At 34.3% G+C, this 19383-nt stretch overlaps 1 protein-coding gene across 5 annotated transcripts; it reads left to right on the top strand.

The window, feature by feature from the left end:
* The first annotated feature begins 752 nt into the window (after positions 1-752).
* Positions 753-11853, top strand: LOC107886630 (paired amphipathic helix protein Sin3-like 4). Of its 5 annotated transcripts, none has more exons than XM_041100055.1 (24): positions 753-1201; positions 1334-1515; positions 2078-2236; positions 2339-2525; positions 2598-2696; positions 2807-2974; positions 3059-3383; positions 3794-3930; positions 4305-4380; positions 4465-4494; positions 4705-4976; positions 5073-5227; positions 5552-5679; positions 5786-6040; positions 6538-7230; positions 7344-7435; positions 7876-8517; positions 8622-8722; positions 8807-8945; positions 9035-9184; positions 9280-9443; positions 9529-9640; positions 9759-9941; positions 11340-11853. In XM_041100055.1, the coding sequence occupies exons 2-23, from the start codon at positions 1439-1441 to the stop codon at positions 9930-9932; spliced, it is 4335 nt and encodes a 1444-aa protein (XP_040955989.1). In that variant the 5' UTR covers positions 753-1201; positions 1334-1438; the 3' UTR covers positions 9933-9941; positions 11340-11853. The 5 variants fall into 5 exon arrangements, with proteins under 5 accessions (XP_040955989.1, XP_016666143.2, XP_016666142.2 ...); XM_016810654.2 differs by lacking the exon at positions 11340-11853 and adding an exon at positions 10152-10438; XM_016810653.2 differs by lacking the exon at positions 11340-11853 and adding an exon at positions 10124-10438.
* The last annotated feature ends 7530 nt before the right edge of the window (positions 11854-19383 follow it).

Below are 19383 nucleotides of genomic sequence, written 5' to 3'. Positions count from 1 at the left end.
CAAGAAATTTTTTTTAATGTTTTCTTTTACTTTCTCAATGTAAGAAAAACTTTTAATGTTTTGTCTAATCCATTTAACTCTTATCCCTTATTTTTTCGAAGCATGATTGTTAACATGATCCAAAAATAGAGAAGTAAACCCAGAAAAACATTAACATTGTCATTTTTCACATTCAAAGTCTCCTTCTTCCTATATTTGAAGTTGCAATTTTTTATTTTTACAACATATCCTTTGCTCCCTTCCCAATCCCTAACCCTAATTTCAATTTCATTCAATTTACCCTTTTACCCTTATTTCCCCTTTACAATCTTTTAACCCTATTATTGAAGCTGCCCCCCTGCTTTCTCGATGCTTAAGATTTCATAACTTGAGACCCTGTTTTTTTCCAGTTGTAAAATATATAATTATAACTTAAAAAAACTATGATTAAAACAACCGAAATTATTAAATTATTAAAATTTCAGCGAAGGAATTAAAAATATATATATTTTCATATTTGTGATTAATTAACGTAATAGAATATGTTAATACACATATTTTTTTAAAAAACATTACCAACAATTTATGATTTTTTTTTTTTAAAATTGCCTCTTAGAAATCCCTAACCATACCCTAATTTTCCTTTTATTGATGAAAATAGAATTACCCTTCCAGCACTAACCGACGACAACCGGTAAACCAAAACGAAAGCAACCGGCTAGCGGGCGTGTAATAGCTATCCTCCCCATACCTCCTTTTCTCCTCTTCATATTAGGAATGAGAGAGCAATTGATATCCATCGCGCACTTCCCATTATATAAATAAATCACAAATCTTAAACTCTTTTCCTCTCTTCAAAAATTTTACATCAACAACAAACAACACTGTTTCTCCAAAGCCAAAAATATTAAATAAAAAGAAAATAAATTTTAATTCTCGTAAAATCCCCTCTCTTCAACGTCTTTGCTACAATCACGAGAATCCTTCGATCTGAAATATTCAACTCCTTTTTGTTGTTGTTGTTGTTCTTTGCAGAGTTTGCTTAAGAACACTGAAATTTTTTTTTGTTTGTTTTAATCTTTATAATTTGGCCATTTTTCCCCCTTTTTGTGTGAGAAAACTGAAGTAATATTTTGGTTTTCTGTTTCATTTAGCGTGCCTTTATCTGCAAGTAATGTAAATTTACTTGTAAAATTCTTCTTGGTGATGATCTGTTGGGGAGGTAAGGAGATAAAAGAAAAAAAAAGAATTTTCTTCGTTTGGTGATTTTCTGTTTGGTTTTGAGATCTGCTTTGTGCTTAATTTTTGGTTTAAATAACTGTGTTTTTTTTCATCTTCTTGTTGTTGATTGTAGGAATTTCTGTTTGGAGATAAATCAAAGCTCAAAGCATGATTTGTTGGTGAAAATAAAGAAAAAGGTTGGAAAAAACTTCTATCTTGATTGGAAAAAGGAAAAGAGATGAAGCGGTCTAGAGATGAGGTCTACATCGGCGGCTCCCAACTTAAAAGACCAGTGGTTTCTTCTCGAGGAGAAGGGTAAAATAAAATTTTATCTTCTTTGTATATTGAGTATTTTTTGGTCCAATTTCGTGTTTTCGTTATGAAAGCTACAATGAGATTAAGTTTGAAATCGTTACAGGTCAATTACTGTCGTTTTTCTTTCGCTTGTTTAGTTTAGCAGATTTGATTAGTGTTTTTGCTTGTTTAATCTTAGTTTAAGTAAGTTTGGCCTCTTTTATAATTGTGAATTATCTTTGACCTTTGACGAAAAGATATGTTTTTTCCCTAAAGTTCTGGTTGGAAATATTTCATTTTCTCTAAAGATGTTTGTAGATAGCAAAAAATAGTAATATTCTTTCTTTTCCAGATGGGCAAGTTTCCAATTTTTCATCTGTGAAGAGCCTGTGTAGTATTAAGATATGGTTTTATTTGTGCGTAGAAAGGTTAAATGACCCTAGCTGTTTATATACTTTTTAAGGTGATAATGATATATATACACATGTATATGGATATATATTTAAATTCCACATGGAAGAATATGTGATGATTTACTGGAGATCTTTGATCTTATGTTGTATTTTGTTTTTCTATGATGAAGCTCTGGGCAACAGCAGATGGTAGGAGGGACAGGAGCTACCCAGAAACTTACGACAAATGATGCATTGGCATATCTCAAGGCAGTTAAAGATATATTTCAAGAAAAGAGGGAGAAATATGACGACTTCCTTGAAGTAATGAAAGACTTCAAGGCTCAAAGGTTTGATCATTATCGGCTTTTTTCTGAAGTTTTGCTCTTTATCCCCTCATAATGTTTGTACGAAGCAATTTGTGACTTGCTGTAATGGTGGGCTGAATGTAGAATTGATACTGCGGGTGTCATAGCCAGGGTAAAGGAGTTATTTAAAGGGTATCGAGACCTAATTTTGGGTTTCAATACCTTTTTGCCCAAAGGATATGAGATCACCCTCCCATTGGAGGATGAACAACCTCCCCAAAAGAAGCCTGTGGAGTTTGAAGAAGCTATTAATTTTGTAAACAAAATTAAGGTAGAATTTGTGCATTGCTGAATTTTATGAGATAGCTGCATAATATCTGATCTCATTCTTGGATTTTTGCAGACAAGGTTTCAGGGTGATGACCATGTCTACAAATCATTTTTAGACATTTTGAACATGTATAGAAAAGAAAATAAGTCTATCACTGAGGTCTACCAGGAGGTATGTTAGGTTATATTTCCCTTCCTTTCTCTGACTTCCCTATTTGAATGGGAATTGTGTGCTGCCTAGGTTGTTGGATTTTGTTGATCAGAAACTATATTTCATTATAGGTTGCTGCTCTTTTCCGAGACCATCCAGATCTGCTTTTGGAGTTCACTCATTTTCTGCCTGATACCTCAGCGACAGCCTCTAATCATTATGCTTCTACTGGTAGAAACTCTATACCCCGAGAGAGGAGCTCTGCTATGCCTGGAATGTGTGCAGTGCCTGCTGACAAGGTTTGTTTTAGCCTAATCCTTAAGTCACTCCTGATTACTTATCAGCAATCAAGCTAACATTTGATTTATGAGAATATCTGGCAGAAAGATAGGAGTACAGCTCTGCTTGGTGACTGTGACCTTAGCATGGAACGTGCTGATCCTGATCATGATAGAGTTATGACGAAAGCTGAAAAAGAGCAAAGAAGGCGTGGTGAAAAAGAAAGGGACAAGACAGAAGACAGAGATATAAGAGATCGAGAACATGATGATCGAGATTTTGAAATTGATGGCAACAGAGACTTCAACATGCGGTTTCCACATAAACGGAATGGAAAACCTGCTCGTAGAAGTGAAGAATCAGGTGTGGAACAATTGCAGCAAGTTTGGGGGGATGGTTCTGCATATGATGATAAAAATGCAATGAAAAGTGAGTTTTCTGCTTCTCAGTTGAACAGTATAGGAAAAGCTATGGCTGACAATAAAAAAACATAAATAGGTGCTTATCTTTCTGTAAGACATTTCTATAGTATATAATATAATTTTAACCTCATATTAATATAATATTTTTCTTCTGGGGTCTGCTATCATGCCATTGACGAATTTAATCTTCATTAAATTCCTTAGTATCTGCTTACTTTTCGTGGAAGTACTATAAGGGATATTTCTTTTGTGTGAATGGCTATGCTTTTCCTGATTGGATGTAATCATTTTATGGCAACTTCCATCTGCATGTTTTTCTTGTTGATAATCTGGCATTGTAAAATTTTGAAATGTTAATAATTGCCTTTTGATTTTCCTTGACATGTTTTTTCTTTGACTGACTGGATCCCATATCAGGTGTTTACAATCAGGAGTTTGCTTTCTGTGATAAAGTGAAGGAGAAGTTACGAAATCCTGATCATTATCAGGAATTTTTGAGGTGCCTTCGTCTCTATAGCAATGAAGTAATCTCACGCACAGAATTGCAATCTTTGGTATGGTTAACAGACATCATTTGTTTGTAATTTACTAATTTCTTCATCAGCTCACATGAGGAATTCTTGTTGTTTATCTTAATTGTTTTAGTTTGTTTTACATATTTTAGTTGGAACACTAGAAGTTTTATTATGTTTTTCAACTGAAAAAGCTCAAGGCATTCCTGCACTTTTTTGAATTGACCCATGCATTTTGCAGAGATTCAACACCAGAACATTTTGTGCCCCCCAAAATGATAATTTGTGTCACCAATTTTTAATATAATTCATGTAAATAATATATGTGCATATATACATATGAAAACTGCTTGGTTAGGGACATGACTGAAATAAAATTAGTAACTTAGTGCCTTGTGGTAATTCTTTCTTGTTAGGTGAATGATTTGCTTGGAAGATACCCAGATGTGATGGATGGTTTTAATAAGTTTTTGATGCAGTGCGAGAAGAATGGTACGTATCTGCAAAAAATTTTTAAGTTGGTTTTATATAATTCTGCTGTGTCATTGTTGACTAATCAAATCTATTATTATACAGAGGGCTTGCTTGCGGATTTTGTTAGTGAAAGTAAGTACTACTATCTGTTCTCTTATCAACTTCAGTCAAGGTTTCCTTGTGGTTTATAAAAAGCAAAGTAATCACTGTTACAGTCTTAACTCTTAACATCCACTATAGATTCATGTTGAGCAAAACTAGTGGAGCATTACAGTTAAACTGAACCGACCTCTACTTTTGATTGAACTTAAATATATTCTTAGCAAGTTATTATGCTTGCAGAGTACTTGCGGAATGAAGGGCAGTTACCTAGATCAGTTAAGATGGAAGACAGAGATAGAGATCGTGAAAGGGATAATGGGGTCAAGATTAGAGACCGTGAAACCCGGGAAAGGGATAGACATGACAGAAGTTCCTTTGCCAATAAAGATGCAGGTCACAAGGTTTCTTTATTCTCCAGCAAGGATAATAAATACTTTGGAAAACCCATTAATGAACTTGACCTCTCCAATTGTGAACGGTGCACTCCTAGTTATCGACTTCTTCCAAAGAATGTATGCAGTTTTTGCTTTATACTCAACCTTGTTATCTTGATCAGGAAGATATGTTGATTCTGTTATTACTTACTGTGATTGTCCAATGCCTTGCAGTACCCAATACCTTCTGCAAGCCAGAAAACAGAGCTAGGTTCTGAAGTTCTCAATGATCATTGGGTTTCTGTCACTTCTGGGAGTGAGGACTACTCTTTCAAACACATGCGCAAAAACCAGTATGAAGAAAGCTTATTTCGATGTGAAGATGACAGGTTGGAGCTTCCATCAGCTGTTATAATCGCCGTGTTTTTCCTTATTATACATGGGTGTTTTTATTTCACTTTAGCTCTATTTGGGGTTTGCATTTGTGCCTCCGCCTAAGCTTTTGTTGTAAATTTACCTTTCATCTAGTCGGTGGTGCATGCACATAATTTCACAACCATTTTATGCCTTTGTTAACTGTATGAAATTAATTTGTGTCTGCATGCCTTCTTCAACTTTACATCCTTTGGCGCTATTAATCACTCAAAATATATTTTAATGTTTTCAATTATAATTAATCAGTAATTTCTAATATCTTTATTTTATGTTGTCAGGTTTGAACTGGATATGTTGTTAGAGTCAGTGAATGCAACAACCAAGCGAGTAGAAGAACTATTAGAAAAGATTAACAATAATATCATCAAACTAGACAGTCCAATTCGCATCGAGGAGCACTTCACAGGTTATAAGCTGACTAACAATGAATAAAATATCTGCTTGTGCATTGTATAGCACACCCTTTCCTTTTTTTTTTCCTGATGACTATTCTCTTATGACTGTCACTGCAGCTCTGAATCTTAGGTGCATTGAACGTTTATATGGTGACCATGGACTTGATGTGATGGATGTTTTAAGGAAGAATGCCCATCTTGCTTTGCCAGTTATTTTAACCCGCTTGAAGCAGAAACAAGAAGAGTGGGCTAGATGTCGATCTGATTTTAATAAAGTTTGGGCTGAAATTTATGCTAAGAATTATCATAAATCGCTTGACCACCGTAGCTTCTATTTTAAGCAGCAGGACTCCAAGAACTTAAGCACTAAAGGTATCTTTAGCTTTCTCCTTTTAATGAGCAAAAACGGATATAGAGCTTGATAGTTGAATACATTGGTGTCCAGGAGGACTATATTGTGTTGTATATTTTATATATATTTATGCAATTTGATTTTTACTTTTAAAAAACAATTCTTTGAAATTTACCATGAAGTGATGCCAACTGACAGTGGACTATCATATTAATTGTAGCTGGTCTTGAAAACTTCATTTATCAGTGACTTGATGTTTCCCCTTTTTCATGCTCCAGGAAATAACTTGCATAGTTGATTGATTTTATACAGTGTCTTTTTCTGAATACACCCCGCCCGATTTATTTTGGACAATATTAGTTATTTTAAAATATTATAATGGAAATTTACTAATTGAAAATTGCTTTAAATATTTTACTCTTGATTATTCTATAATTTGTTCTTTTAACTGAAACAATTGTATCACATTTATCTTACTTGAACTGTTTTCATTGTCCCTTTTTCATATTTGGTACAGCTCTGTTGGCTGAGATCAAAGAAATCAGCGAGAAGAAGCGCAAAGAAGATGATGTGCTTCTTGCTATTGCTGCTGGAAACAGACGGCCAATTATTCCCAATTTGAAGTTCGAGTACCCTGATCCTGAAATTCATGAAGATCTTTATCAGCTCATCAAATATTCCTGTGGAGAAATGTGTACAACTGAACAATTGGATAAAGTAATTAAAATATGGACTACCTTCATGGAACCTATGCTTGGGGTTCCTTGCCGTCCTCAGGGAGCAGAGGACACTGAAGATGTTGTGAAGGCTAAAAACACTGTCAAAAATGGTACTGCTAGCGTTGGTGAGAGTGAAGGGAGCCCTGGTGGTGCTGGCGTTGCCATGAATTCCAAACATTCGAATCCTTCCAGACATGAAGATGAAAGTATTCCACCTGAGCAATCAAGTTCTTGTAGGTCTTGGTTGCTGAATGGGGATAATGGTGTCAAGCAAGATGGTTCTGCTGATATAGATAGTGTTGGTCATAAGAATGCATCTTCCTGTGATGCTCCTCAACAAGATAGAATGCAGGTTAGTCCAGCTAATGGTGACGAAATAGCAGGGGTCAGTAAACAAGCTAGTACCAGTGAACGGTTGGTCGCTTCAAATGCATCTCTTATTGCGCGAGTGGAGCAAAGCAATGGAAGAACTAGCATTGAGAATACTTCAGGTTTGTTTTCACCTCTAAAGTTTTTCCTTTTTAATGTCAAGCTAGTTATGCTATTGATTTTTTCAAATTTCCTAAACAGTTAACTAGAATGCTGGGATATATTTTGTTGCTAGGTCTTATTGCTACTCCTTCCAGACCTGGTAATGCTGCTGTTGAGGGTGGACTTGAATTAAAGTCAAATAACGAAAATTTACCTTCATCAGAGGTATGGGCAATATTCATTTGGCTGTCAGTTTGAGTTCATCTCTGAGATGGTCAACAAGTTATTTCCTTTGCTTCATTATTGCTCTCTAAAATATGTTCCCTGCGATCGGTATTCTTTCATGATCTGATATTGGGACTAAGCAAACTGTACTTTCTGTTGACCATTTGGATATTTAATCAATCTATAAGGTTTATCAATTTAGATGTTGTATGCTATTGACTCATCTCCTGCTATTGGTTTTTGGTTTTTAATGAAGTGTCTGACTTTGTGATTGTATCTTTTATAATTATCTATTATTGTTTATGGGAGATGTGTATAAATATAAAACATTAGCCTACATATTTTCTGTGACTGGACAGTTCGGCTTGACTCAAGTCACAGACAATTTTGCCAGTTGTAATCTTACTTTCAAATTGTGCTAAAATATACATATACCGCAGGGTGGCGGTTGTTCTAGGCCAATCATATCTGGAAACGGGATGATGACAGAAGGCTCTAAAAACCACAGGTATAATGAAGAATCTGTTGCACAACTTAAAGTTGAAAGGGAAGAAGGTGAACTATCCCCAAATGGGGATTTTGAGGAAGACAATTTTGCTGATTATGGAGAAGCTAGTTTGGAGATTGCTCTTAAGGTGAAGGAAGGTGCAGCAAACAGACAATACCAGAGACATGGAGAGGAGGAAGTGTGCCGTGGGGAGGCTGGGGGAGAGAATGATGCTGATGCTGATGATGAAGGTGATGAAAGTGCTCAGAGGACATCAGAGGATAGTGAGAATGCTTCTGAGAATGGTGAGGTTTTTGGAAGTGATTCTGGCGAAGGTGAATCGAGGGAGGAGCAAGAGGAAGATATTGATCATGATGAACATGATAATAAAGTGGAGAGTGAAGGGGAGGCTGAAGGGATGGCTGATGCCCATGATGCGGAAGCTGATGTTACATTGTTACCATTTTCAGAACATTTCCTGCTAACTGTAAAGCCCCTTGCAAAGTACGTCCCTTCACCATTACATGAGAACAAGAAGGATTCACAAGTTTTCTATGGAAATGACTCATTTTACGTGCTTTTTAGGCTTCACCATGTAAGTAACATTTTGTTGAAGTACTAATTTTTAACTGATCTTAATGGATATTTCTTGTATAGTTTGCTCATCAACTCAGTAATCCCTCTGCAAAATTTTGACAGACATTGTATGCGAGAATACAATCAGCTAAGATTAATTCATCATCTGCAGATAGGAAATGGAGGGCTTCTAGTGATCCTAGTCCTACTGATCTCTATGCTAGGTAATATAGTTTTAACTTCTGTTGGTACAGGCAGATGTTTAAAAGTGGTCAGTACTTGTTTCCTTTAAACTCTTTATGGTACAGGTTCATGAGTGCACTTTACAATTTGCTCGATGGCTCTTCTGATAATACAAAATTTGAGGATGATTGCCGAGCTATCATTGGAACTCAGTCTTATGTTCTATTCACATTAGATAAGCTGATATATAAAATTGTCAAACAGGTAATGCTATTGTTTTCCCCTAACTTTCCCCCTTCTTTCCCTACGCGCTCTCGACCTCAACTTTTTCATCTTTGTGGTGCTTGCCTCAGCTTCAAGCCATTGCAAGTGATGAAATGGACAATAAGCTTCTTCAACTATATGCATATGAGAAATCAAGGAGATCTAGAAGATTTGATGTTGTTTATCATGAAAATGCTCGTGTTCTCCTTCACGATGAGAATATATATCGAATTGAATGTGTAAGTCTCTTTTTTTTAAAGATTGATGATTTATTTGATCTGTGTGGATATAGAACTCTCACATGCACTCTGCATCTTATATTTTATGTTTGCAGTCATCAACTCCAACGTGTCTTTCCATCCAGCTTATGGACTATGGACATGATAAGCCTGAAGTGACAGCTGTTTCCATGGACCCTAATTTTGCTGCATATTTGCACAATGACTTTCTCTCAGTTGTTCCCAAGGAAAAAGAGAAGCCTGGAATATTCTTGAAGAGGTATATTGACTAATAATGACTATAGATGTGGTTCTTGACATATAGTCCTTGAAGTTAACATGATATTTAAGTATGGTGTTTGCAGGAATGTACGCAAAAGTGCGGGTGGTGATGAACTCTCTTCAACATGCCGGACAACAGAAGGACTTAAAGTGGTTAATGGTTTGGAGTGCAAGATTGCTTGCAATTCTTCCAAGGTATAATCCCATTAGAAATTCCTTCTCCTTGGTGAAATTTACTAATATTCCTTAAGGTTGCATTTCTTGTCAATATATTTATATGATTAGTTAATTGAGTGGAATTGGTACCTGGTAGGTGTCTTATGTTTTGGACACGGAAGATTTTTTGTTCAGAGTGAAATGGAAATCAGCCTTGAACCAGAACAGCCAATGCCAAAACCGGGCAACGGTTTCAAATGGGAATTCAATTAGACTACGAAGACAACAGCGATATCAGAGATTACTTCTAGCATATACTTCCATGGCATAAGTAGATATGGTACGTCTGTATCCATTTGCTGCTATGTTCTGTTTGCTCTGAATTAAAGGACAATAATGAAGCATAATTTCCCCTTTGAGTTAAATCCGTTTCATATATATATATAAGTTAAATAAAATTAAGAAAAATGAAACATTCGCCGACATATATGGCTTCAGATTTCTGTGTGTTTTGTCAGTTAGGTAATGCATTAATTACATACAAACACAGGCGTTAGGGGAGCGGGTGAAAGAGTTGACAATGCCAAAGAGCAAGTGGAAACCTTTTTATTTTATTATTTTTGAAATGAAATCATGGTTCAATGTACTATCATATATATGACCAAGGAAATAAAGGAATAGATTTTGAGGGCTCAAAAGAATTGTAGTTAAATCTTTGTAAGTTGGCGGTGGTATTTTGAACCACAGTCGTCTACTGTACATAGGAGGGTAATATGATATCTTGTTCTGGTGTAATACTCGACATAAATGTTCATTATCCATTCATATTATTATTTATCTTTGTGCTCCCTCTTCTTATTTGTTGGCATGCATTTGTTTCGCTTTTATTATTATATTGTTTGGACGTGCTTATCTATCAGCTTTACACTTGTAAAAATCGAGTGAGACATGGAACGGATCGAATATCTGAAACCCTCAACTTCTTTTATTTATTTACAGTAATATTTGTAGGATGTTTAAATTATGTTATTTTTAAAAAGCATAATATAAAATGTGTTGTATATTTGAATATGTTATTTGTATAGATAAAACGAATTATTTACATGAAAAATCTTTGTGGAATTAGAGTGAGTTTATGAATCTGCGCTGCATTGTAAATTGAAGTTAAATATCGTGGTTCTGAGTAGAGGGAAGTAACGTGCTGTCTTGATTCAAAATTAAATGTTAATCTAATTGGGTATGATAATTTCTTTTATATTTTTATTATTTTAATAAAATAAAATATTGTTAATTGTTTTTAGGTATAATTATGCTATAGCAGATGTTAATATAAATTTTTTTATCACACATATATATATACTAAGAAGGTATTTTGTTAATCATCCTGGGCGGGGGCTTGGGCTTGACGTGACTAATTGGAGAATTAGACCGATCCTATTGGATTAGGTCTAGTCAGGATTGAATAATTACTCTGTGCTTACGTATCATGGGTGAAAGAGGGGAAAACGAGGAGTTAGACATGAAATCAAGGAGGGTTAGAGAAAATGAGGAGCTTTGGTGGTTAAAAAAATACAGAGTCAAACCAATATTGAAGCGAGAGGTCATGGGGGTTTGTTGAGTTCTCTCTAACATATAAAAAAAAAAAAATCAAAGAGAAGCTTAAATCATGGAAGTGGGTGGACTTATTGAGCGTAGGCATAAGCTAGTGTCTTCTGCCTAACTGGCTTCCCGTTACCAGCTATTGCAGGCACGCGTAATGCTCTTCAACCTAAACAATGGATGTCAATGATTGTACTGCATTCTGATCGGATTCGAAGGAAATATGGAGCTGTGCAGCGGTATTATAACATCATCTCGGTAACAAGGTAATCCCGAGCAAAACATTGGATGGGAGTTTAAAGCTGCCCCGTCGGTTGTTATTCATCCCGATAATGCTGGTTAAAATGATCAACATCAACATCACATTCTGTCCACTCACTGGAAAATGGCACCGTTGTTGGCCAACATACGGGTCTTAAGTGCACAAATTGTATCATCAGACGCTATAGCTGCAGAAGCTCGTCGATTGATGAAACAAGTTTCCGTTTTCCAACTATACATTGAATGGCCTTAATGTGTTTTGTCTAAAAAAAAGCATGCAGGTGACTTTGGGGTTTCAATTTTCCTCTCAATGTTTTTTGTGGATTGCACAATGTATAAGCATCGTACCTAACACAAAGACAAACAATCCTAAAAGAACCGTAAAGAAAGCAATTTCAGAACAAAACTCTCTTCATGTTTAGCAATATTAAAAATTAGGATTTTTCTAGTTTAATGGATCTGCTATGGTATGCCAATATTGGTAGTTTACAGAGAGTTAACTAGAGAGGTTTAATATTAATTGAAATTACACTTCAATTGAAAATAGCTGGCCAGTCGATCCTAGTGTCCTAAAGACACTAAACTGCCACAGATTATGCCTCCCTTAGGCAGCATAAGCTTACTAGCTCCGCAAGTAGCTTCCCTTCACCATATGGTCGACTTGCGTTAATTTGGGTCACATATTAATTTTGAATAAGAAATTAAAATTATCGATTAAATAATTTTCAAAGATTCTATTTTAACCCATTAAAATCATGATATGTGCAACATAGTTTAAGTTTCTTTCATTTCAAATATTTAGAAAATATGATGTTCCACTTTAAAAATTCATCATTTAATCTAAAATAAATATTTATTCAATTACTTAAATATTTGAAATAAATAATTAATCTTATATTAAAGTAATCATTAAATTGAGAAAACATATATTACTTCAACAAATAAATCTAGTGATTCAATAAAAAATAGAATATCGGTAATGATAATATATCGCAAAGAAAAGAGAAATAAAAATAAAGAACACAGATTTTTACGTGGAAACAAAAATCACGGGCAGAGGAGAAAAAAATTCACTATGTCGAATTCAAATAATTTAAAAGAGGAGTAGACTATGTCTATTTATAGGCTTGTAAAATCATATTCTAATAGAAGTGTAGTAAGACTGGAACACCTTATTCTAATCAATATCAAATAGATGGAGTTTAATAAGGTTTAAAAAACCTTATTCTAAAATAAAATAAAAGAAGTGTAGTTCTATATGGATTTTACTTTTATTTTATTTCATCACTGTATTTTATTTAAATAAGGATTCGGGTCACTTAATTCTAACAATCTCCACCTTGACACGAATTCTCAATGAACAAGTTTTTCATCGCGAAATCTCAACGAATAAGTTCTCCACCTTTTCCATAAAACCCCTTAAGGGTTTAACTTCAACAACGAACACTAACCAAGTTGAAGCAATGGTCAAACTTGGTTATAGGAAGTGACTTAGTCATCATATCTGCAAGATTTTCATTAGTACTAATTTTGCTCTCAACAATATCACCACAAGCAATAATATCACGAATAAAATGATATCGAACATCAGTGTGTTTTGTTCTCTCATGAAATATTTGATCTTTTGTAAGGAAGATGACACTTTGACTATCACAAAATATTATACTGATTTGAAGGTGTTCATTGAGTTCACTAAAGAGTTCTTTCAACCAAATAGCTTCTTTACAAGCTTCAGTAATCGCTATGTACTCAACTTCAGTGGTAGATAAAGTGACTGTAATTTGCAAAGTGGTTACTGATTGCATAACCTCCGATTGTAAAGACATAACCTGTAAGAGATCTTCTTCTATCAAGGTCTCCAGCAATATCAGCATCAACATACGCAATGACTCCATCTCTAGTTCTTCCAAACTATAAGTAAACATTAATAGTACCTCATAAGTATCTTAAAATCTATTGAACAGCTTTCTAATGTTCTTTACTGGGATTCGCCATGTATCTTCTAACTGCATTGACTGCATATGATAAATCTAGACGTGAACAAACCATAACATACATGAGAGATCCTACTGTATTAGAGTATGGAACATGTAAGATGTACTCAATCTCATCATTTGATTGTGGAGACAAAACCTATGAAAGTCTGAAATGGGCTGCTAAAGGAGTACTAACAGGCTTAGCACTCTGTATATTGAACCTGCAAAGAACTTTCTCAATGTACCCCTTCTGACTTAGGTACAGTTTACTTACTTTTCTATCTCTGAGAATCTCCATACCAAGTATCTTCTTTGCTGGTCCCAAATCTATCATCTCAAATTCTTCACTTAGTTGGGCTTTGACCTTTCTTTTCTTTCATTTATCTTTTGTTGTTATCAACATGTTATCAACATAAAGGAGTAGATACACAAAAGAACCATCACTGTTTTACTTAAAGTAAACACAACTGTCAAAACTACTTCTTTTGAAATCATGAGAAGTCATAAAAGAATCAAACCTTTTGTACCACTGTCTTGGTGACTGTTTCAAACTGTAAAGGGACTTTTTCAGCAAGCAAACATAGTCCTCTTTTTTTGAGACTATAAAACCCTTTGGTTGTTGCATGTAAATATCCTCCTCAAGTTCTCCATACAAAAATGCAGTTTTTACATCTAAGTGCTCAAGCTCCAAATCATGCATGACAACAATACCAAGCAAAACTCAAATCAAACTATGCTTTACAACTAGAGAGAACACATCTGTGAAGTCTATTCCTGGAATTTGACTGTAACTCTTTGCAACAAACCTTGCTTTATATTTAGGTTCTTCAACTCCTAGAGTCATTTCTTTCTTTTTAAACACCCATTTACAATGAACAACTTTTTTATCTTTAGGAAGTTTTACAAAATCCCATGTTCTGTTTTTAGAGTGATTCCATCTCCTCTTGCATAGCAAACATCCACATTTCTGAGTCTTCACAGCTAACTGCCTCAGAATAATTAGATGGCTCTTGGTTTGCATCTATATCTTCAGCCACATTTAAAGCATAAGCAACTAGATCAGCTTCGGTATATTTCTTTGGAGGTTTAATTTCTCTTCTAGTTCTATTTTTGGAGATAGAGTATTATGGTGAAGAAGTAACTCTATTATGAATTTTTGTGCTAGCTTAAGGAGTTAACTTTGTTGTAGATTCTAGATTAATCTGACACTCCACCTGCTTTTTATTTTCTTTATTGGAAGAGTCTTTAAGAGATAAGTTAGGTAACATAGCAGTTTCATCAAAAACAACATCTTTGCTAATCACAACTTTTCTATTTTTAGGACACCATAACTTATACCATTTTACACCAGCTTTATAACCAAGAAAAAACACATTTAATTGATCTCGGTTCCAATTTTCCATTATCAACATGAGCATACATAGAACACCCAAAGATCTTTAAATCAGAATAGTCAGCAGGATTACCAGAACATACCTCTTGTGGAGTCTTTTTCTTAATGGCAATGGATAGAGATCGGTTGATAAAAAAATGCAGTAGAGGCTGCTTTAGCCCAAAACGACTTTGGTAAGTTGGCATTTGACAACATACATTGAACCTTCTCCATGATCGTTCTGTTCATTCGTTCTGCAACACCGTTTTGCTGTGGAGAACTGTCAAGTGTCTCACGATCTCTTCTGACTTGCACAGTTTATTAAACTCATCAGAACAAAACTTTAAGGCATTGTCTGTGCAGAGGTATTTTATTTATTTTCCCATCTGTTTTCAATAATAGTTTTCCAAGACTTAAATACGGGAAACACATCGCTTTTCTACTTCAGGAAAAACGCCCAAACTTTTCGAGAAAAATCATCAATAAAAGTTAGCATATAATTAGCTCTACCTCTCTAAGGAACTCTTGATGGCCCCCACAGATCAGAATGAATATACTCCTACCTTCCCTTCATGTTATGGATTCCTCTAGTGAATCGAACTTTCTTTTGCTTCCCAAAAATGCAGTGTTCACAAAACTTCAGTTTGCAAATTCCTTGCCCATCAAGAAGTCATCTTTTGCTCAATTCTATCATGTCATTCTCACTCATATGCCCTAGGCGCATATGTCAAAGTTTAGTAATATCATCATCTAACAAGGAAGAGGTAATGACAGCTGCATTACTAGTAATAGTAGAACCGTGCAAAACATATAACTTGACAGTCTTTCTCTGCCAACCTTTAGAAATCTTCAAAACCTCACTTTTAGTTGTATATCTGTACCCTTTTGAATCAAGAGTACTCAGTGAAATTAATTTTCTCTTCAATTCTGGAACATGTCGTATGTCACTAAGTGTTTTGACAACTCCATCAAACATCTTAACTTTAATTGTTTCCAACACCTGCGATTTTACACGAAGCATTATTTCCCATCAAAATAACACCTTCAAACACTGTTTCATAAGTTGTAAACCAATTTCGATTGAGACTCATGTGGAAGGTGCAGCCCGAATCAAGGATCCACTCCTCGTTCTGTAATGGCCTAAATTCAAAGTTATCGGAACAATGGTTTCGTAACCACAAATCCGATTTAAAGAGAAATTTATTTTAATATTTTTACATGAAAATTGATATGATAGGAAAATCGTATGAAAATATTGATAGAGAAATTTTACCGATTTAGTGGTTAGTTAGAAAAAGAAATTATTGAAGAAATTGGGTAAAAACAAGGTATCGAGACTTCTATCTCGTAAAACCGAGAAAATAATTTTATAAATATTTATGAAATGTTATTAATGTGGTATTAAAATTTCGTTAGGAAATTTTAATGTTTGGGTAGTCAATTAAATGAAAAGGACTAAATTGTAATAGGTGTAAAAGTTGCTAGAATGATTAAATAGCTTAAGAGTCTAATGAGAAAGGATTTAAAAGGAAATTAGACCCAAAATTTATTTGGGCTGGACGGTAAGGGTATGAAATCAGCAGAAAAATTGATAAATTAAGGGTAAAATTGGAATATTGCAAAATTAACTCAATAAAGCTAAGACTAAATAGGAAATATCTAGATTTCTCTTCATTTCTCTTCAATTCCAGCAGTTAAAAATGCCATAGGAGGGTTCTCTAAGCTGGTATTTCATAATTTTTGCACCAAGTGAGTTAATCCTTGCCTTTTTCTTGTAATTTTTGTGTTTCTAAGACTTTTGCAACTAGGTCCTACTATTAAATTCATTAGTTTTTGATTTCATGGATGAAATTGAAAGTCACCATGATTGAGTTCTATAAGTTTATGATGATATAGAATGAAATTAAAGCTTTAATTTGTTTATGATATGATTTTATTAGGTAATTTCAATAAAAATTGATTTTTAGGACCTAATTGTGAAAATGTTTGGAATTAAAGCCTATTGCTGAAATTCTGATTCCTAAGGGTTGTAAACTAGTTTAAAGTGATAGAATAAAGTGTTAATTGAGAAAAATCATCTCAATTGAGAGGCTAATTGAGTAGGGACGAAATTGTTATTTATTAAAAGCTTAGGGGAAAAATGGTAATAAACAGCTTGCACTAACAATATTGGACAGCAGCAATAGACTAACTTTGAAAAATAACCATAAATTTTAGGAATCTAATTAGAAGATGAAAAAATATGTAATTAAAGCTTATTGAGTCTAGTTTCTCATAGAATAAACGGTGTAAGCAATGAATTTGTAAATTTTGAGATATAATAAATTTTGTGAGACAAGGTCAGAATGAATTCGGGTTCCCATGTTTTGACTTTGAAAAATAATAAAAAATTGAATAAAAATAATTAGGGGCTTAAATTTATATGTATAAAATCCTGAATGAGTCTATTTTCAAGAGAAATAAATGGGAACATCATCCAAATTCTGTATGAAGAGATAATTAATTTTTAGTGAAAAAGGGTGAGAATTGTTGGAAAGCAGAACAGGGGTGACTTTAAAGAATAAACTGTACTTATTGGCTAAACCAAAAATTCTGAAGATTTTATGGTAAGAAGATATATGAGTCTAGTTTCAGAGAAAATTATCAGATCCTAATTTGGAGTTCTGTATCTCAAGATAAAAATAATTTAGTGACTATGACTCAAGTAGACAGCTTTGAATGAACTATAAATAATAGTTGAAATTATAAAGAATGTTGCATATGAACATGAAATGTATTAAATTGATAATTAAATTTATTTATTTAGATCCAGAAGATTCAAATACGAAGCTAGATCAAGGAAAGGAAAAGGTTCGGGATTAGTAGATTTTTTGTTTACAAACAAGTATTAAGGTAAGTTCGTGTAACTTGAATTATATTCTTAAATGCTTGAGATTGTATGTTATTGATATGAATATGATTTGAATGTTCATTGTATGAAAATTAATGAAATATTGATATATTTGATAAAATGGGAAGAAATCCCGGTTGAATGAAAGGAAAATTCGATGGAACTCTGAAAAGGAATTGACGGTAAAAAGGATCAAGCCCGGACGGGTGATCCTATCCTGATATAGCCCTCCCGAAGAATATGTGTAAAATGGATTTAGCCCGGACGGGTAATCTGAATTAGGGTCTGAATTTAGCTTGGACTGGTAATTCAGATCCAAGCTCATTAGAGTAATTGTCGTTGCAGGGGATTTAGCCTGGACTGGTAATCCCGACAATACTCTATGAGTTTATATTGCAGGGGATTTAGCCTGGACTGGTAATCCCGCTGCAAGGTTAAGGTTCACAGGAGTGTGCTCTCTGAAATGGAAATGTGCGCACATGAATATGAATTGATGGACCCAAAATTGTACACTAAAAGTGTACCTCTAAAAATCCATCGAAATTTCGATAAATTCAACGGGATAAATATGGAAAATAATAAGGGAATGAAAATCATGGTATTGATGAGTACATCAATCATAATATATATTATTGGTATATGGAAATTATTGTACTAACTTGAATGTTGAGTTTGTGCATATTAGGGTAATAATGTATTGAATGGATATATGAATGTTTATTGTATTGTATTGAAAATATTAGGTAAGTATAATTCTTGTTACATGAGCTTACTAAGCACAAAGTGCTTACCCCGTTTCCTTTTTCCCTGTTCTGTAGTGTTAAGAGCTCGAAGGTCGGATTTGGTCGGAGACACATCACACTATCAACCTCAGGACTTCGGTATATAAAGAAACTTTATTTTGGAAATTAATGGCATGTATAAGCTAATAAAGTAAATGATTCTATGAAATGAATGTAAGGTCAGCCAATGGTATGGCTAACAAATCTTGGTTTAGTTATGTGATGAGGTTATCTTATAAAAATGCATGAATCTATCTTGAAAATATGTTGAATTGGATTGGTTGAATTAGATTGGTCTCGATATAATATTGCAGGGAAGGTTAGATATCTGTAAAGGGATTATATTGAGTTTTCCTAAAAAAAAAATTAATTCGTAAACTCCGGTAATACCTCGTACCTATTCTGAAAATGAATACGGGTAGGGGGTATTACACGCTCACTTTAGAATTGTTGATAGAAAAGACTAGAAATTCATCATCGCTGTAGTCTTCTACAACATCAGTTTCACCAGAATTCTGGTTGTTTTCCCTTTTGATTCGTAGCCTCCCTTTTGATCTTGTTCTGTAGCTTATAACATTCATATTTAATGTGTCATTTCTTCTTGCAGAAGGTATAAGTTTTACCTCTATTTGAAGACTTCGATATACCCTTAGATTTACCGCGAGAATTCCGTTCCTGTGTCCTTCCACGATCATCATCAGCATTCCGATCTTGTCTCCCACAAACAATGAGACCCTCTCCCTGAGAGTCGGTTTTAACCATAAGATGTTTCATCTTATCATATGAGGTTAAAGAATCATAAACCTCATTAACTGTGAGAGACTTGCGGCTATATAAAATCGTGTCTCTAAAGGTTGAATAAGACAGGGGCAACGAATAAAGTAGAATCAACCTTAGATCTT

The sequence above is a fragment of the Gossypium hirsutum genome, chromosome A03 (genome assembly GCF_007990345.1).
Source record: "Gossypium hirsutum isolate 1008001.06 chromosome A03, Gossypium_hirsutum_v2.1, whole genome shotgun sequence".
NCBI lineage: Eukaryota > Viridiplantae > Streptophyta > Magnoliopsida > Malvales > Malvaceae > Gossypium > Gossypium hirsutum.
The sequence above is the reverse complement of the archived record's forward strand: the minus strand, read 5'-3'. Positions and strand labels throughout refer to the sequence as shown.

Excerpts from the sequence above, each read along its gene's own strand:
- LOC107886630 (XM_041100055.1), top strand. The coding sequence starts at position 1,439 with ATGAAGCGGTCTAGAGATGAGGTCTACATCGGCGGCTCCCAACTTAAA. Across the intron at positions 8,946-9,034 it reads TATATAAAATTGTCAAACAG|CTTCAAGCCATTGCAAGTGA; the intron begins GTAATGCTATTG and ends TGCTTGCCTCAG. Across the intron at positions 9,444-9,528 it reads CCTGGAATATTCTTGAAGAG|GAATGTACGCAAAAGTGCGG; the intron begins GTATATTGACTA and ends TGGTGTTTGCAG.